Here is a 15148-nt window from a genome sequence, read left to right as displayed (position 1 = left end):
CATTGCCCCACGATGAAAATTTAGTGACTCTTTTTATTTCTCCTTCTCTTTTTCCATATGCACCAAATAAAATTCCAAATCTCATCAATTCTAACTCTGCAGCATCTCTCAATCTCCCACCCACATTCTTCTACATTCTTGGTATTTAGTTTCAGGCAATCTTTCACCTGAATTACAGCCTGTCCATTGGTCTCCCACCTCCAGTCTGCCAACAGTGCCTCACATCCAATCCCATCTCCATACTGAGGTCAAATCAACCTTTTTAAAACGCAAAAATGATTAATACTCTTCTCTAATAGTTCCCATTGCTTCCAAATTAAAGTACTTTTTTTTAAAAAAACAAAATACAGATATTTTGGACCTTGATTTCTTCTCCAAGTAGTGACTTGCTGTCATCACTTGTTGTGCCTCCTACTTGGGTTCTCCTGAGCTACTTGCAGTTTTCCAAACACATGAAACTTGCTCTTATCTCAAGGCCTTTGAATGTAATGACTCCACCCGCTTGCCCTATTTCTCATCAGGCTTGCCTTGGCTGAATAGTTCATCAGGCTTTAGGGTTCAAGTTAGAAGACATCTCCTCCTCTGAGAATTCTTCCCTAGCACTCAAACTTCTCTGTTGTCCAATAACATTCTATGTGCACCCAATAATTAGCACTTATTAAACTCTACTGCCATTTTTTCTTGTCTACTTTTCCCAGCAGACTGTAAGCCCTTCAACGGCAGAAATGATGTAAAGTTAAATAAATGTGAAGGGTGGCTAATAAAAACTGCAATGTAACATTGCATCTTGGCAAGAAGCCTTTCCTCTAACCAAGGTTTCAAGATTTTGTATACCTTCTGCATAATCTAGTAGGCTACAAATGAAATACTTCATAAGTTATATAACATTCTTTTTTCATTACCAGATTGATGCTGAATTGAAGAATATCCTGTAGTCCTGAAGCATGTATATTAACTTTGGTAAGTATATTTTTTAAATGCACGACCAAAGAATCCAGCATTGTATGATGTATTTTAAATACCAAAGAATTGGAAGGAGACTTTAATAAATTTATTCTTATCTGCTCAAACTCATTTTACAGATGAGAATATTAAGCACTGAGAAAAGTTAAAGAGCTTACACTTTCACAAGAGCAAACAGTCAACTTCTGATATATTTAAGACTAGAATCCAGGTTTACTGGTCCCCTGCCTTGTGCTTCATCCATCATAATCTCACGTGTAACATAATGACAGCATAAAGAACATTTAAAGGATTCTGCCCATCTCTACTAAAAAATACAAAAAAAAACTAGCCGGGTGAGGTGGCGGGCACCTGTAGTCCCAGCTACCCGGGAGGCTGAGGCAGGAGAATGGCATAAACCCAGGAGGCAGAGCTTGCAGTGAGCTGAGATCCGGCCACTGCACTCCAGCCTGTGCGACAGACTGAGACGCTGTCTCAAAAAAAAAAAAAAAAAAAAAAAAAAAAGATTCTGATGCACTTCAATAGGAAGAACTCTGAGTTTAAAGATAGGGTTCATCAAGTCTTAAAATGACACAGCAAGGACCTTAGGAGGGAAGGGACATTCTTATTCAAATTAAAACATTACTGTTGAAATAGTGTTACTTGCTTTTTTTCAGTTACTATATTTTCACCTATTAAAAAATGCCAGATGTAGATACTAAGAACATAAAAGAGTTTATTCCTATGTAAGTTCACATCTTAAACTGAAGTTGACCTGAACTCTGCACATTTCAACAAAAATATTTGCTCTCCAGATTCAATTGTATTTATGCTAAAGATATTATGCCTGAGACTTTTGATGCAAACTTATTTGGATCTCAGTTCTTAGCTGAACTGAGGCTTTTTAATAATGTCAATTTTTATTTTGCTGACTTACTGACAACCCTGCCCAAAATAATGTGGAAACAAAAGCCTTCCAATCCATTGACTAACAACATTAAATAATTTCGCCATATTCAGCTTTTCAACTATTAATTATTTAAGTCTTCTGAAGCAGTTAAAAAGAAAATTAACACTCTGAGAACCAGTGCAAGGGGGATGGTCAAGAAAACTCGTTTTTGAAATCACCCAACCTGGATTAGAATCCCCACTCTATCTGTGAATTTGAGCAAGTTATCTAACCTGTCTAAAGATGAGTTTCCTTTCATGTAAAATGAAATTTTCAATATCTCCCTCGCAGTGTTGTTATAATGATTGAGATGGTGTATATAAAATATCTAAAAAGTAGTAAAAATGAATATTAGCAGTAATACTAGCAAAGTTGTTGCACTGATGCTCCTACTACTACTGATATGAATCTAAACTAAAAAGTTTTCCTGCCCATATATTTTTGTGCTTTGGTATACAAATATCATGTCCTAAAGATAAAGTAAGTTCTCTAAATAATTTTCCAAGGGATAAAAATCAAAATGCAAGTTACTTGAAGTATAAATATTCTAGAGTTAAAATAATTTCTGATCTCTGTTGCTGCTAAATTATTACATCTTCCCACCATTTGAATGAACCTACTTTCTCTTTATCTCAATCTACATGTAATAATCTCCAAAGAGTTAAAATCGCAATATGCAACAGTGACCTCATCTCTCATCCTTCAAGATTTATTAAGCTTTGATTAAAAGTCAGGGTTATTTGGAAAGCTATATAACTTTGATTTTGAATATGTTTTTCACTGGACTATGTTATTATTCAGAACTCAGAGTGCATTTCCTTAGTGTTGTATGTTTTCAGGCTTTGGGAAAACTAATTAAAATAGAAGATATCGTAAGATAAGTAAGGAGGAAGTAATAATTTGATGGATTTCAAGAGATTTCTTTTCAGAACAAATTTCAGAAGTATGTTTAATGCTAACTAAATCAAGAGATAAACTCAGTTTGTCAGTGACAAATTAATGAAGATTCTAATATACTGATTCTTCTGGTTCATGGTCATTATCTTCATCTGATAAGATGAAGAAATGAAATTTCTTATCCCTCCTGTGTTAGTCTACATTTTTCTCTGGCCTTTAATTAATCCTTTGATTTCTGTGCTACTCAATTGTTTGGCTACCCAAATACATTTTGATCATCAGGATGGATTATTCACATATTCACATATTCCTTCCTAAAATTATTCACATATTCCTTCCATGGATTTTGGTAACATGCATTGACTGTTTTGAGCTCAATTTTATCCACTGCTTGTTTATCACCATTGCATTCTGCAATGATGAAGGCCTACCAAGGTTCAATTATTTCAGGAATAGTTACATGGCTTTGAAAATGCAAATTATAGCTTGTTCACAAGGTTATAGGTCTGAGATACTTGATATGCAGAAATAATGGGACCACAACTTTACTACTTATCTTAGGTTTCCAGAACACAACCAACTCATTGCAGTTCCTGGGTTCCAGGGGGAATTTTGTAGCTGTATTGGACAACTGTGAAGTCATTCAACTATCAGCAGCATTACCCCCAAAATGACACAATCCTAGTCATGAGCTGCTCTAAATCCATGTCTTAACGTAATGACTTCAGAGTAAGTGCTGAGTACTTTCCCTCAGATAGATCAGTCTTTTCATCATATATTCATCATGATTTCAGAGTAAGTGCTGAGTACTTTCCCTCAGATAGATCAGTCTTTTCATCATATATTAAACTATTCAAGTAGAAAATATCCATTTTCTTCAATAATTTTTCCCTTTTCTATAACAGGTGATCCGCATAAGTGGCACGTTGTTTAGAGTGAAGCAGTTCCTAAAACCATTAAGCCAACTTCGGTTGACCATGTGTTTGATTTCCATTTAAGCCTACCCATCTCTAGTTAGGGATTTGAATCACTCATAGAAATTGAAGCCTTTTGTCTCAAGGTATTCCGATCCCTAGTAATACCTCTGATTCGTGTCTTCCTGTCAACAGTTTCACACAGTTTCACTCTCAATTAGCGTCTTATTAAAAACTTCAATTCTTATCTTGACAGTTACTGGTCTCCTTTATCAATCTTTTTCTTCAAGCCTTCAAGCTCCAAATTGATTGTGGCCACACTTGCATGCACTTTTGGAGACAGAATCTCTGTTTCTCTTTCCCCCCACTCCCGCCCCCGAGACAGAGTCTCACTCTGTTGCCCAGTCTGGAGTGCAGTGGCATGATCTCAGCTCACTGCAAGCTACCCCTCCTGGGTTCACGTCATTCTCCTGCCTCAGTCTCCCGAGTAGCTGGGACTATAGGCACCCGCCACCACACCCTGCTAATTTTTTCTATTTTTAATAGAGACGGAGTTTCACTGCGTTAGCCAGTATGGTCTTGATCTCCTGACCTCATGATTCGCCCACCTTGGCCTCCCAAAGTGCTGGGATTACATGCGTGAGCCACCATGCCCGGCAAATCTCTGTCTCTTAATAAATCTCACAAAGCCTGGTATTTTTTGTTATTAGGTTTGGAAGCAAGTAGTAGTCCCTCTGGGTTGCCAAAAACATAAATGAGTTGGTACACAATGTAGAATCAGATTGGGTGAAAATATTTTAGATACCAGAATTACACCCAGCACAGAGAGTTGCTCACACGATGAGAAAAACATAGGAACTGAGGCTGTGAGTGAACAGATTTGTGTCTCTCATTGCATCCTCACTCCAAAGCATAAACTCGTTGAAGACAATGAAACATGGAATTTTTTATACTGTGCAGATAGAACTATGACATAACTATATTATATTGTCTTGGAAGAGGGAAAAAATTAAGGGAGACTATTTGGCCCTAATACAAAGTAGAAGACGATTTGATAAAAATTCATGCTCAGTGTTTTGCTAAAATTAAAACTACTGAACTATTGTCTCAATTCCATGATTGGGGGACTCATTATGCCACTGGGTGACAGCTTTGCCCTGGCCATAATTGTTATTACCATACAGCAGAAAGTTGCATTCATCACCAGTTAAAAATGTAATTAAAAAACACTGCACAGGCCAGGCGCGGTGGCTCACGCCTGTAATCCCAGCACTTTGGGAGGCCGAGGAGGGTGGATCACAAGGGCAGGAGTTCGAGACCAGCCTGGCCAATGTGGTGAAACCCTGTCTCTACTAAAAATACAAAACTAAGCCAGGCGGGTGCTGGCACCTGTGGTCCCAGCTACTCGGGAGGCTGAGGCAGGAGAATAGCGTGAACCTGGGAGGCAGAGCTTGCAGTGAGCTGAGATCGTGCCACTGCACTCCAGCCTGGGCAACAGAGCAAGACTCTGTCTCAAAAAAAAAAAAAAAGAAAAGAAAAGAAAAAAAGAAACACTGCACAATATGCAATGTGCCCTGGTGTATAACATATAAAACCATCACTATTGGTATTGGGACTGTCTTACATTTCTCTTATTCTGGACCTATGAGATGGGCCATAGTGGATATATGGGTCATCCTAGACAGAGTCATTTTTGGCATAAATATTAAAATAGCATGAGGTTATATGCGTCTGTTGAGCAGTATTATGGTTGTTGCCCATTAGCTCTGTTTTTCTAACATAAAATTCATTTCATTATTCTCATAGACCTAGAGTTGGAGCCACCCAGGGGAATGACCTCTGATGACCTAACCTAAGCAAAACCACTGAGCTTCTGGGAAGACAAGTAGGATACTTTCTACTTTTTCTAGCTACAATGTCTTCATACAATGATAAGTATGATGATTTGCTATCAAATAAATTGAAATATAATGCAAACCATAAATACGACTGAGAATTATGTGGCTCTGCACAATGTTGATCTTCAGAACTATTCCTCTGTCTTTCACAAAAATGCTGCAGTAGGCAGTCTCATAAGGCCTGTTTTTGTCTAGATCTCTGCTGTTTCCTTCTAAAAGACTCAACATTAAGCATGCAGTTTACAATTCCCAATACACTAAACTCCATTCCCTGATTGATTCTCAGGCTTAGTAGGCACCATTAAGAAAAAGGTGGACTGGGCACAGAGACTCACGCCTGTAATCCCAGCACTTTGGAAGGCCAAGGCGGGCAGATCACAAGATCAGGAGTTCGAGAGCAGCCTGGCCAATATGGTGAAATCCTGTCTCTACTAAAATTACAAAAATTATCTGGATGTGGTGGCATGTGCCTGTAGTCCCAGCTACTCGGGAGGCTGAGGCAGGATAATTGCTTGAACCTGGGAGGTGGAGTTTATAGTGAGGGAGATGACGCTACTGCACTCCAGCCTAGGCAATAGAGCAAGACTCTGTCTGAAATAAAGAAAAGAAAAAGTTACACAGTCTTCCACCATAAAGCCTAGAATGTCTCACTTTTTAGAAACTAACAGCCGAAAACCAACAATAGTAACAAAAATACTCCTGAAACTACCTTCTTGCTTCCAGCTACAAGTTGCTTGGAATTAATTAAGTAGTATCTGTCTTGCAAAAAGAAAATCTTTATAGTTTGAACAAGTTTACTTTTACAAAAAACTGAGAGAAATTTATAGAGACAAAGTTCTAAAAACATGATTTTTCTGCTTAATTCAATATGTCACATATAAAAATATATACAACATTCTATGTGCCCTCTTTGCCCAGGGAAAATGAAAGTGTTCTCTCTATTCTGCTTTAAAGGGAAGTTCATATTTTCAGAATAAATACTCTTGGAAACTACTAAAAACCATGCAGTCTTCTATATGTAGACTTAATTGCATCAGGGAATTTGAATTCACCTCATGTTAGATGTAGAGTTATACAATAGATGAAGCAATTTTATGGCATATATAATTTGAGTCCAATTAACTAACATACCTGTCACTCCTCAAAATTCTAAGTCCCATGAAGGAGGATGTCATTAAGTGAGCCAAGGTCAAGTGACCATGCCTGTAGCTGCCAGGAACTGGGAAATAAAATGCCTGCCCCTTGCAGCTTCTACGTAGAAGGTGCAGCCCTACCTTTCACAAAGATTTCAAAATGAGAAATAAACCTCAAACAGAAGTTCTTTGGATGACAGAAAGTCAAAAAGCAACAAACTATCTGCTAATATTTAGGTAGCATTTTACGTTTTTAAAAAAATTCTCTTTCGAATATGACCTTACTGAAGCTTCAAACAACTCTGAGAAGTAGGTATCATTGCACTGATAAGACACAAGGAGACTGAGACTCCAAAAATGTGAATCAGTGGCTCTAGGTCACAGAGTTAGCAAAGAACAAAACAAGGCCTTAGTTTTCAATTGCAGTATTCCATGGAAGGCAAATGGACATACCCCATGAATGTGTTCCCTGATCAAATTAGTTTTACCATCAGTATAGCATATCTCTTCTTTGAAGAGTCACAGAGTACTGTATATAATTCAGTGCCTCCAGATTTATTTGCTAACCCCTTTTCCTTTGACTATTTCCCAGAATTATTCTCTATAAAATTAATTTTGGAAAATTCTTTTCTTATTTGAGAAGTTACATTTATAAATCATTCATTAACTGCTGCAAACTGGTCCATTTTGGTAAAGTATTTTCATGCTTGACATGATAGAACTGGGTGTTTTTTTGTCACAAAGTAGTCAATAAATATACAATTCACTGAAGTAGGGTTTTCATAGTTCCTATGGATATATTTTCCAGCACACTCTAAACACATTTCACAATTTTTTCTTATATTAAGAATCGCTGACAGAAATATTGTAATTTTAGTAAAAGAGTTTTAATGTTAGATCTTATATGCATAATGATGTCATTTGTTCCATTTCCTAGGAAGCAGAGCTCTGTTGATAATATATTGCCAAATTTTACGCCTGCTTCCTAAGTGCTGCTCAGCATTAAACAGATGCTTTTGAATTTCCATCTACTGTCAACCATAGCTGATCTCACTAGCTAATTTTTCTTATATAAGAAGTCCTCAACTTTTTACACCTTACATATCACCTTCATGCAAACACTTGGGTCCTCACCATGATTGAAAACAAACAAACACACACTCTGTAATTTTGTATTAGTCCGTTTTCACACTGCTGAACAAGGCATACCCAAGATGGGGCAAATTACAAAAGAAAGAGGTTTAATGGATAACTCAGTTCCACGTGGCTGGGGAGGCCTCACAATCATGGCAGAAGGCAAACAGGAACAACTCACATCTTATGTGGATGGCAGCAGGCAAAGAGAGCTTGTGCAGGAAAATTGTCCTGTGTAATAACCATCACATCTCATGAGAAAGAGAGCTTGTGCAGGAAAATTCTCCTGTATAATAACCATCACATTTCGTGAGACGTACCCACTATCATGAGAACAGCACAGGAAAGACTTGCCCCCAAGATTCAGTTACCTCCCACTGGGTCCTTCCCACAACATGTGAGAATTCAAGATGAGATTTGGGTGGGGACACAGAGCTGAACCAGATCATTCCACCCCTGGGCTCTCCCAAAACTCATGTCCTCACATTTCAAAATGGATCATGCTTTCCCAACAGTCCCCCAAATGTTAACTCATTTTAGCATTAACTCAAAAGTCCACAGTCCACATTCTCATCCAAGACAAGGCAAGTCTCTTCTGCCTGTGAGCCTTTAAAATCAAAAGCAAGTTAGTTACTTCCTAGAAACAATGCAGGTACAGGCATTGAATAAATACAGCCATTCCAGATGGGAGACATTGGCTAAAACAAACAGGCTGCAGTAATCCAAAATCCAATGGGGCAGTCAAATCTTAAAGCTCCAAAATGATCTCCTTTGACTCCATGTCTCACATCCAGGTCACGCTGATACAAGAGGTGGTTTCCCATGGTCTTGAGCAGCTTCGGCCCTGTGGCTTGGCAGGGTATGGCCTCCCTCTTGACTGCTTTCATAGGCTGGTGTTCAGTGTCTGTGGCTTTTCCAGGCACATGGTGTAAGCTGTCGGTGGATTTAGCATTCTGGGGTCTGGTGAACCATGGCCCTCTTCTCACAGCTCCACCAGGCAGTGCCCCAGTAGGGACTCAGTGTGGGGCCTCCAACCCCACATTTCCATTCCATGCTGCCCTAGCAAAGGTTCTCCATGAGGGCCCTGCCCCTGCATCAAACTTTTGCCTTGGCATCCAGGTGCTTCCATTCATCTTCTGAAATCTAGGCAGAGGTTTCCAAATCTCAATTTTTGATGTCAGTGTACCTACAGGCTCAACACCATGTGGAATCTGCCAAGGCCTGGAGCTTCCACCCTCTGAAGCAACATCCTGAGCTGTACCTTGGCCCCTTTTAGTCATGGCTAGAGTGGCTGGGATGCAGGGCACCAGGTCCCTAGACTGAACACACAGCACATGGAGCTTCGGCCTGGCCCACAAAACCATTTTCTCCTAGGCTCTTTTGATGGGAGGGGCTGCCATGAAGAACTCTAAAGTGCCCTGGAGACATTTTCCCCATTGTCTTGGAGAGATTAACATTTGGCTCCTCATTACTTATGCAAATTTTATGCAGTCAGCTTCAATTTCTCCTCAGAAAAATGGGCTTTTCTTTTCTATCACATTGTCAGGATGCAAATTGCCTGAACTTTTATGCTTTCTTCCCTTATAAAACTGAATGTCTTTAGCAGCACCCAAGTCACCTCTTGAATGCTTTGCTGCTTAGAAATTTCTTCCTCCAGATACCCTAAATCATCTCTCTCAAGTTCAAAGTTCCACAAATCTCTAGGGCAGGGACAAAATGCCACCAGTCTCTTGCTGAAACATAACAAGTCATCTTTGCTCCATTCCCAACAAGTTCCTTATCTCCATCTGAGACCTCCTCAGCCTGGACCCTATTGTCCATATGGCTGTCAGGCTTCTGGTCAAAGTCATTCAAAAAGTCTCTAGGAAGTTTCAAACTTTCCCACATTTTCCTGTCTTCTGAGCCCTCCAAACTGTTTCAACCCTTGCCTGTTACCCAGTTCCAAACTTGCTTCCACATTTTCGGGTACCTTTTCAGCAGTGCCCCACTCTGCTGGTACCAATTTACTGGATTCATCTGTTTCCATGCTGCTGATCAATACATACCCAAGACTGGGCAATTTACAAAGGAAAGAGGTTTAATGGAGAATTCACAGTTCCATGTGGCTGGGAAAGTCTCACAATAATGACAGAAGGAAACGAGGAGCAAGTCACATCTTAGGTAGATGGTGGCAGGCAAAGAGAGCTTGTGCGGGAAAACTCTCCCTTATAATAAACTTCAGATATCATGAGACTTACTCACTATCATGAGAACAGCATGGGAAAGACCTGGCCTCATGATTCAATTACCTCCCACTGGGTCCCTCCCACAACACATGGGAAGTCAAGATGAGATGTGGGTGGGGACACAGCCAAACCATATCAAATTTGTTTCTAAGAATGATGTTTACAAGTTCTATCAGTTAGGATACTCCAAGGAAACAGAAACAACAGGAGATAGATAAAGAGATTTATTTTAAGAAATTGCTTATGCAGTTGTGAAGCTGGCAAGTCTGAAATAGTCTAGAAACACAGGCAGAATTTCTTTCTTTTTTTTTTTTTTTTTAGATGGAATCTTGCTCTGTCACCCGGGCTGGAGTGCAGTGGCATGATCTCAGCTCGCTACAACCTCTGCCTCCCAGGTTCAAGATATTCTTCTGCCTCAGCCTCCCAAGTAGCTGAGACTACAGGTGTGCACCACCACACCCAGCTAATTTTTTTGCTTTTTTTTTTTTTTTTTTGAGAGGGAGTCTCGCTCTGTGGCCCAGGCTGGAGTGCAGTGGCCGGATCTCAGCTTACTGCAAGCTCCGCCTCCCGGGTTTACGCCATTCTCCTGTCTCAGCCTCCCAAGTAGCTGGGACTACAGGCACCCGCCACCTCGCCTGGCTAGTTTTTCGTATTTTTTAGTAGAGACAGGGTTTCACCATATTGGCCAGACTGGTCTTGAACTCCTGACCTTGTGATCCACCCACCTCGGCCTCCCAAAGTGCTGGGATTATAGGCATGAGCCCCCGCACCCGGCCCACCGGCAGGATTTCTATGTTATAATGTTGAGGTTGAATTCTTCTTTTCTGGAAAAACCTGATTTTGCTCTTAAAGCTTTCAACTGGATGACATTCACTCACATTATCACATTATCAATGGTTAGGTCCTTTACTTAAAGTCAACTTATGGTAAATGTTAATCACGTGTGCAAAATCTCTTTCCAGCAATGTCTAGGCTAATGTTTCACCAAACAAATGATTACTATAGCCTAGACAAATTGGCACATAAAATTTAACTGTCATGCAAACCTTCTCTTGTCATCTATAAGGTCTAAAGTCTTTCAAGTTGCAGTGACTTCCTGTGTTTCTCTGGATTCCGAGGTCATCCCACAGGTGATTCTTAAATATCACCTGGGAACCATCACCATAAATGGTCTTCACGGGATTAGTGTATTAATACCTCACCTGGAAATTCTAAAGAAACAAAGATTTTTATGACGATTTTAATTTGAAAACATAACAAGTGAAAGGCCTTTCTAATGTGTCATGTCATTCAAAAGCAATAGACCCTAATGAAGCAAGAATTTGATCAGCTTTAGAGTCTACCCAATTTCCATTTGGAGATAAATAGCTCAAATAGGAAGGCTTAGAAGGTTGTTTTTACATCTCTGGTCTCCCTTTTGTGCACTTCTCCCCAACACAGAGGTCTCACCCTCCCCCAACCTATAAATGTGATTCCCAACCCTAGCTGCATCTTAGAATTATATGGAGAGTTTTGGAAAAAATACCAGTGCCCAGGCACCCCCAAAGAGATTCAGATTTAAGCAATCTTGAGTGAAACCTGCCCTGCAACCATCCTGCCGATCACTGCTTTAGAAGCTTGGTGCCTTCACCCAAATTAGAAAGGGAAAAGCATTTTAGATTAACTGATTAAAGATGTTGGCTACATAACTAATGAAACTGTAGCAAGTGTAAATTTCTATCACTGTATTATCTCAGTCTGGCACTGCATTTTGAGTATTTTTGTCCTTAATTATAAAATAAACTCTTATCTCCCACTAAACAAATCCCAGTCATGGATAATCAGGTCAAAGAGTTGTCTTTCCCAGAGGCTATTTTATCCTTGCCCATTTCTTCTAGGATCTGAAATATTCTTTTCTCTCCATTAGGCCAAGAAAGCATCTAATTGTTTCTTCCATGACAACCACCACAACAAGGTTACTAGTTTCATAACTAATGCATTCTGGCAAGTTCTAGTTTGCAACTAACAATAGTAGTACCTTATTGCCCATCCACTGATAAGGCGTTTGGGATTCATATATTGCTTCTACTCAAGTAAGAAAGTCTCTAACAATGGATTGACTCTCTATGTCTATTCTCTTCAATATCAAAAGTATAAATCTTTGCATGTGAAAAGCCTCAAAAGAAATGCCTATTTCAGATAAAAACCTTTGCTTCCACCTTGTGGATGACATGTCTAAATGCAGATGACTGTGCAAAAATAGATTCTGAAATCAGATCTTAATTAAATTAATACAAAATCATCTGGGATATGCTTACTTTGTGCTACAGCTGTAGAGCAACATGAAAAGCAGTTAACAAGATACGGCATTTTTAATTTTATTCTCAGAGATTTTAACAATTATGTCAATTTGGCAACTTTGTACACAGAACAAATAATCCATCCAAATTTTTCATTTAGTTCCTAAGAATGTTTAAAAATACGAGAAAAAATATCTCTTAAAATAGCACTAGTTTTGGAGTACGAGTATCTACTCAATATTAAACTCCTGCTAAATTTAAGGAAAGGAAAACACATGCAAAACAAATAGTAATACTCATTTTTTATGCACTTTACTACTTTTCAAGGACTTTCCTACCTATTTGCTCATCTAATCTTCATCAAAATTGCATGAGGCTGATAACCCAAGTCCTATTACATGTAATTTACAGATAGAATAGGTTCAGTGAGATGGACACACTAATATGGGCACACACTAGCAAACAGCAAAGACTGATTTAACAATAGAGAGCATTTATTGAGAACTTTTCTTAAGTCAAGTACAGCTCTTACTGCTTTGTAACTGAGTCACTTATCTATTGCTTAGCAACATGCCACCCAGAAAAAAAACAGCTTGAAACGATAGCAATCATTAACTGTGCTCACAAATCTGGGGGTTGAGTGGGCTCAGAGTTTCTCACGCAGTTGCATCCACGCAATGGCTGGAGCTTGGGCCAGGCCATCTTGAAACGTTTTCTACTCATGTAGTTTGGCGGTTGGGCTAGAAGAAATCAAACATCTGGGGTCTGAAATAGATGGGCTCCCTGAGCATCTCTCTCTAAGTGGTCTCTTCAGGTGGTCTCTCCACATGGCAGCCTCAGGGCAGTCAGATTTTTCACGTGGTGGCTGAAGAACCCTAGTGTGAGTTTCCCACAAGACAATGGCAGAAGTTATCCTTTTTTAGTCAACCCTCAGAAGTCAGGCAATTTCTTTTCTACCATATTAAATTAATCAAAGAAGTCCAAAGACCCATTTAAGTTCAACGAGAGGAGAAATAGAATGCGATTTTTGATGAATATTGTATCTAATAATTTGACGATGTTTTAAAATAATCACATATACATTATCTTCATTAATCTCCATGAGATAGGTATTGCCACTATCTTTATATTATAGATGAGGAAATTGAGGCACAGCATGGTCAGATAATCTCCCATGGTCAATAGCTAGTAAGTTTCAGTGGTGGAATTTAATTCCAGATCATTTGACCCTGCAACATTACACACACACACACATATATATATAATTTATTTATTTTTTGAGATAGCAAGACGAGATAATTCCCTTGACTCCCTTTGTCAGCAGGAACTGGAGTGGCTTATTTCACTCAGCCTGCCACTGGCCACTCCTCGGAAAAGGGAGCGTGCAAACCAGTCGGGGAACCAGAGCTAATGAACGCTCAAAACAGGCCAGTCACTCCTCTCTGGCAGGAGCAGTCTCTGTGCAGGCCCCACAGTAGCATCCAAGTGTGTTACAACCAATGCTCTTTCAGCTGTGCCATCCATGGATGGTCAAGTGCCAACCAACTCAGCAGAGGGCCCAGGTGGCAGCCCCTGCCCTCTCGGCACCCAGGGTCTTGTCTGGCATCCAGGAAGAATCAGGTCATACGAATGGATTGAAGGGTAGTATAGGTATGAAGGGTAGTGTAGGCGGAAGATTTTATTGGGTAATGGAAGTGGCTCTCAGAGGGATGGAGAATTGGAAGGAGATGGTGAGGGAAGAAGGTGAGCTTTCCCTGAAGCCTGGCTAGGGGCCAGGCCCCTCTTCAAAATTGCACACCTGAAGTTAGCCACGTCTATCTGTAGTTTCCAATGCTCAGTTGCTTCTCTGCTCACCACTCAGTTAGCTGCTTGTATTCTCAATGCTCAGCCACTTGTGTTGCTCTGCCAGCTGAAGTCTTTTTATGGGCACAGGATGGGGTGTGGCAGGCCAAGAAGGCAACATTTGAGTGGAAAAACAGGGTCAGCTGTTTTCACTTAGGGCTTTGGTTCCAGGTTTAAGGGTGGGGTTTAGCCGGGAGCACAGCCCTTCTGTATCAATAGGGTCTCTCACTCTGTCACCCAGGGTGGGGTCCAGTGAACTGATCATGGCTCAGTGCAGCCTCAGTCTTCTGGACTTAAGCAATCCTCCCAACTCAGCCTCCTTAGTAGCTGGGATTACAGGTACATACCACCTCAGCCAGCTAATTTTTTATATTTTGTAGAGGCAGGGTCCCACTATGTTGCCCAGGCTATTTTCAAATTCCTGTCCTCAAGCAATCCTTCCACCTAATCTCCCAAAGTGCTGGGATTACAGGCATCAGCCACCGCAACTAGCCCACTACATATTCTTAACCTCTATGCATACTCTCTCGATGTTGAAATTGGTAGCTGGATATATACTAACAATTCTGAAAGGTGTTTTGCTATCAATCACAATTATCAAGTTAAAAAAAATTTAAAAGCCTTTATTTCTATTTCCCTTTATCCTAGTTTTACATGAAAATTATATCTAGCCAGGGTATGTTTTGCAGAATATACCTTTTAAATAAACATTTACTGGACATCTAGTCAGCATTTACAAAGCACAGTCCCTACCATCAAAGGAACTTTTGCTCTAGTACAGAAGACAGACACACACACTAATAAAGTTAGGAAGTGAATGACCCAGGTAGAGAGAAGAGTATCACTGAGGATGAGCTAAGAGGAAAACTAGTCAGTGGCAGGTCTACAGTTTGAATATTGGCACAGGCTCTTTAACATGAAATGGTGCTCTCTGC

The 15148-nt window shown here is 39.9% G+C and overlaps 1 protein-coding gene across 1 annotated transcript in view; it reads left to right on the top strand.

The window, feature by feature from the left end:
* GC (GC vitamin D binding protein) overlaps window positions 1-5686 on the top strand; it is a 43843-nt gene extending 38157 nt beyond the window's left edge. The window contains exons 12-13 of the mRNA XM_009206962.3: window positions 906-960; window positions 5509-5686. Of these exons, the coding sequence (XP_009205226.1) occupies window positions 906-935 (30 nt within the window). The 3' untranslated portion in view covers window positions 936-960; window positions 5509-5686. The remainder of the gene's footprint in view (window positions 1-905; window positions 961-5508) is intronic.
* The last annotated feature ends 9462 nt before the right edge of the window (window positions 5687-15148 follow it).

The sequence above is a fragment of the Papio anubis genome, chromosome 3, assembly GCF_008728515.1.
Source record: "Papio anubis isolate 15944 chromosome 3, Panubis1.0, whole genome shotgun sequence".
Lineage (NCBI taxonomy): Eukaryota > Metazoa > Chordata > Mammalia > Primates > Cercopithecidae > Papio > Papio anubis.
Note: the sequence above shows the minus strand (reverse complement) of the source record. Positions and strands in the feature narration are given on the sequence as shown.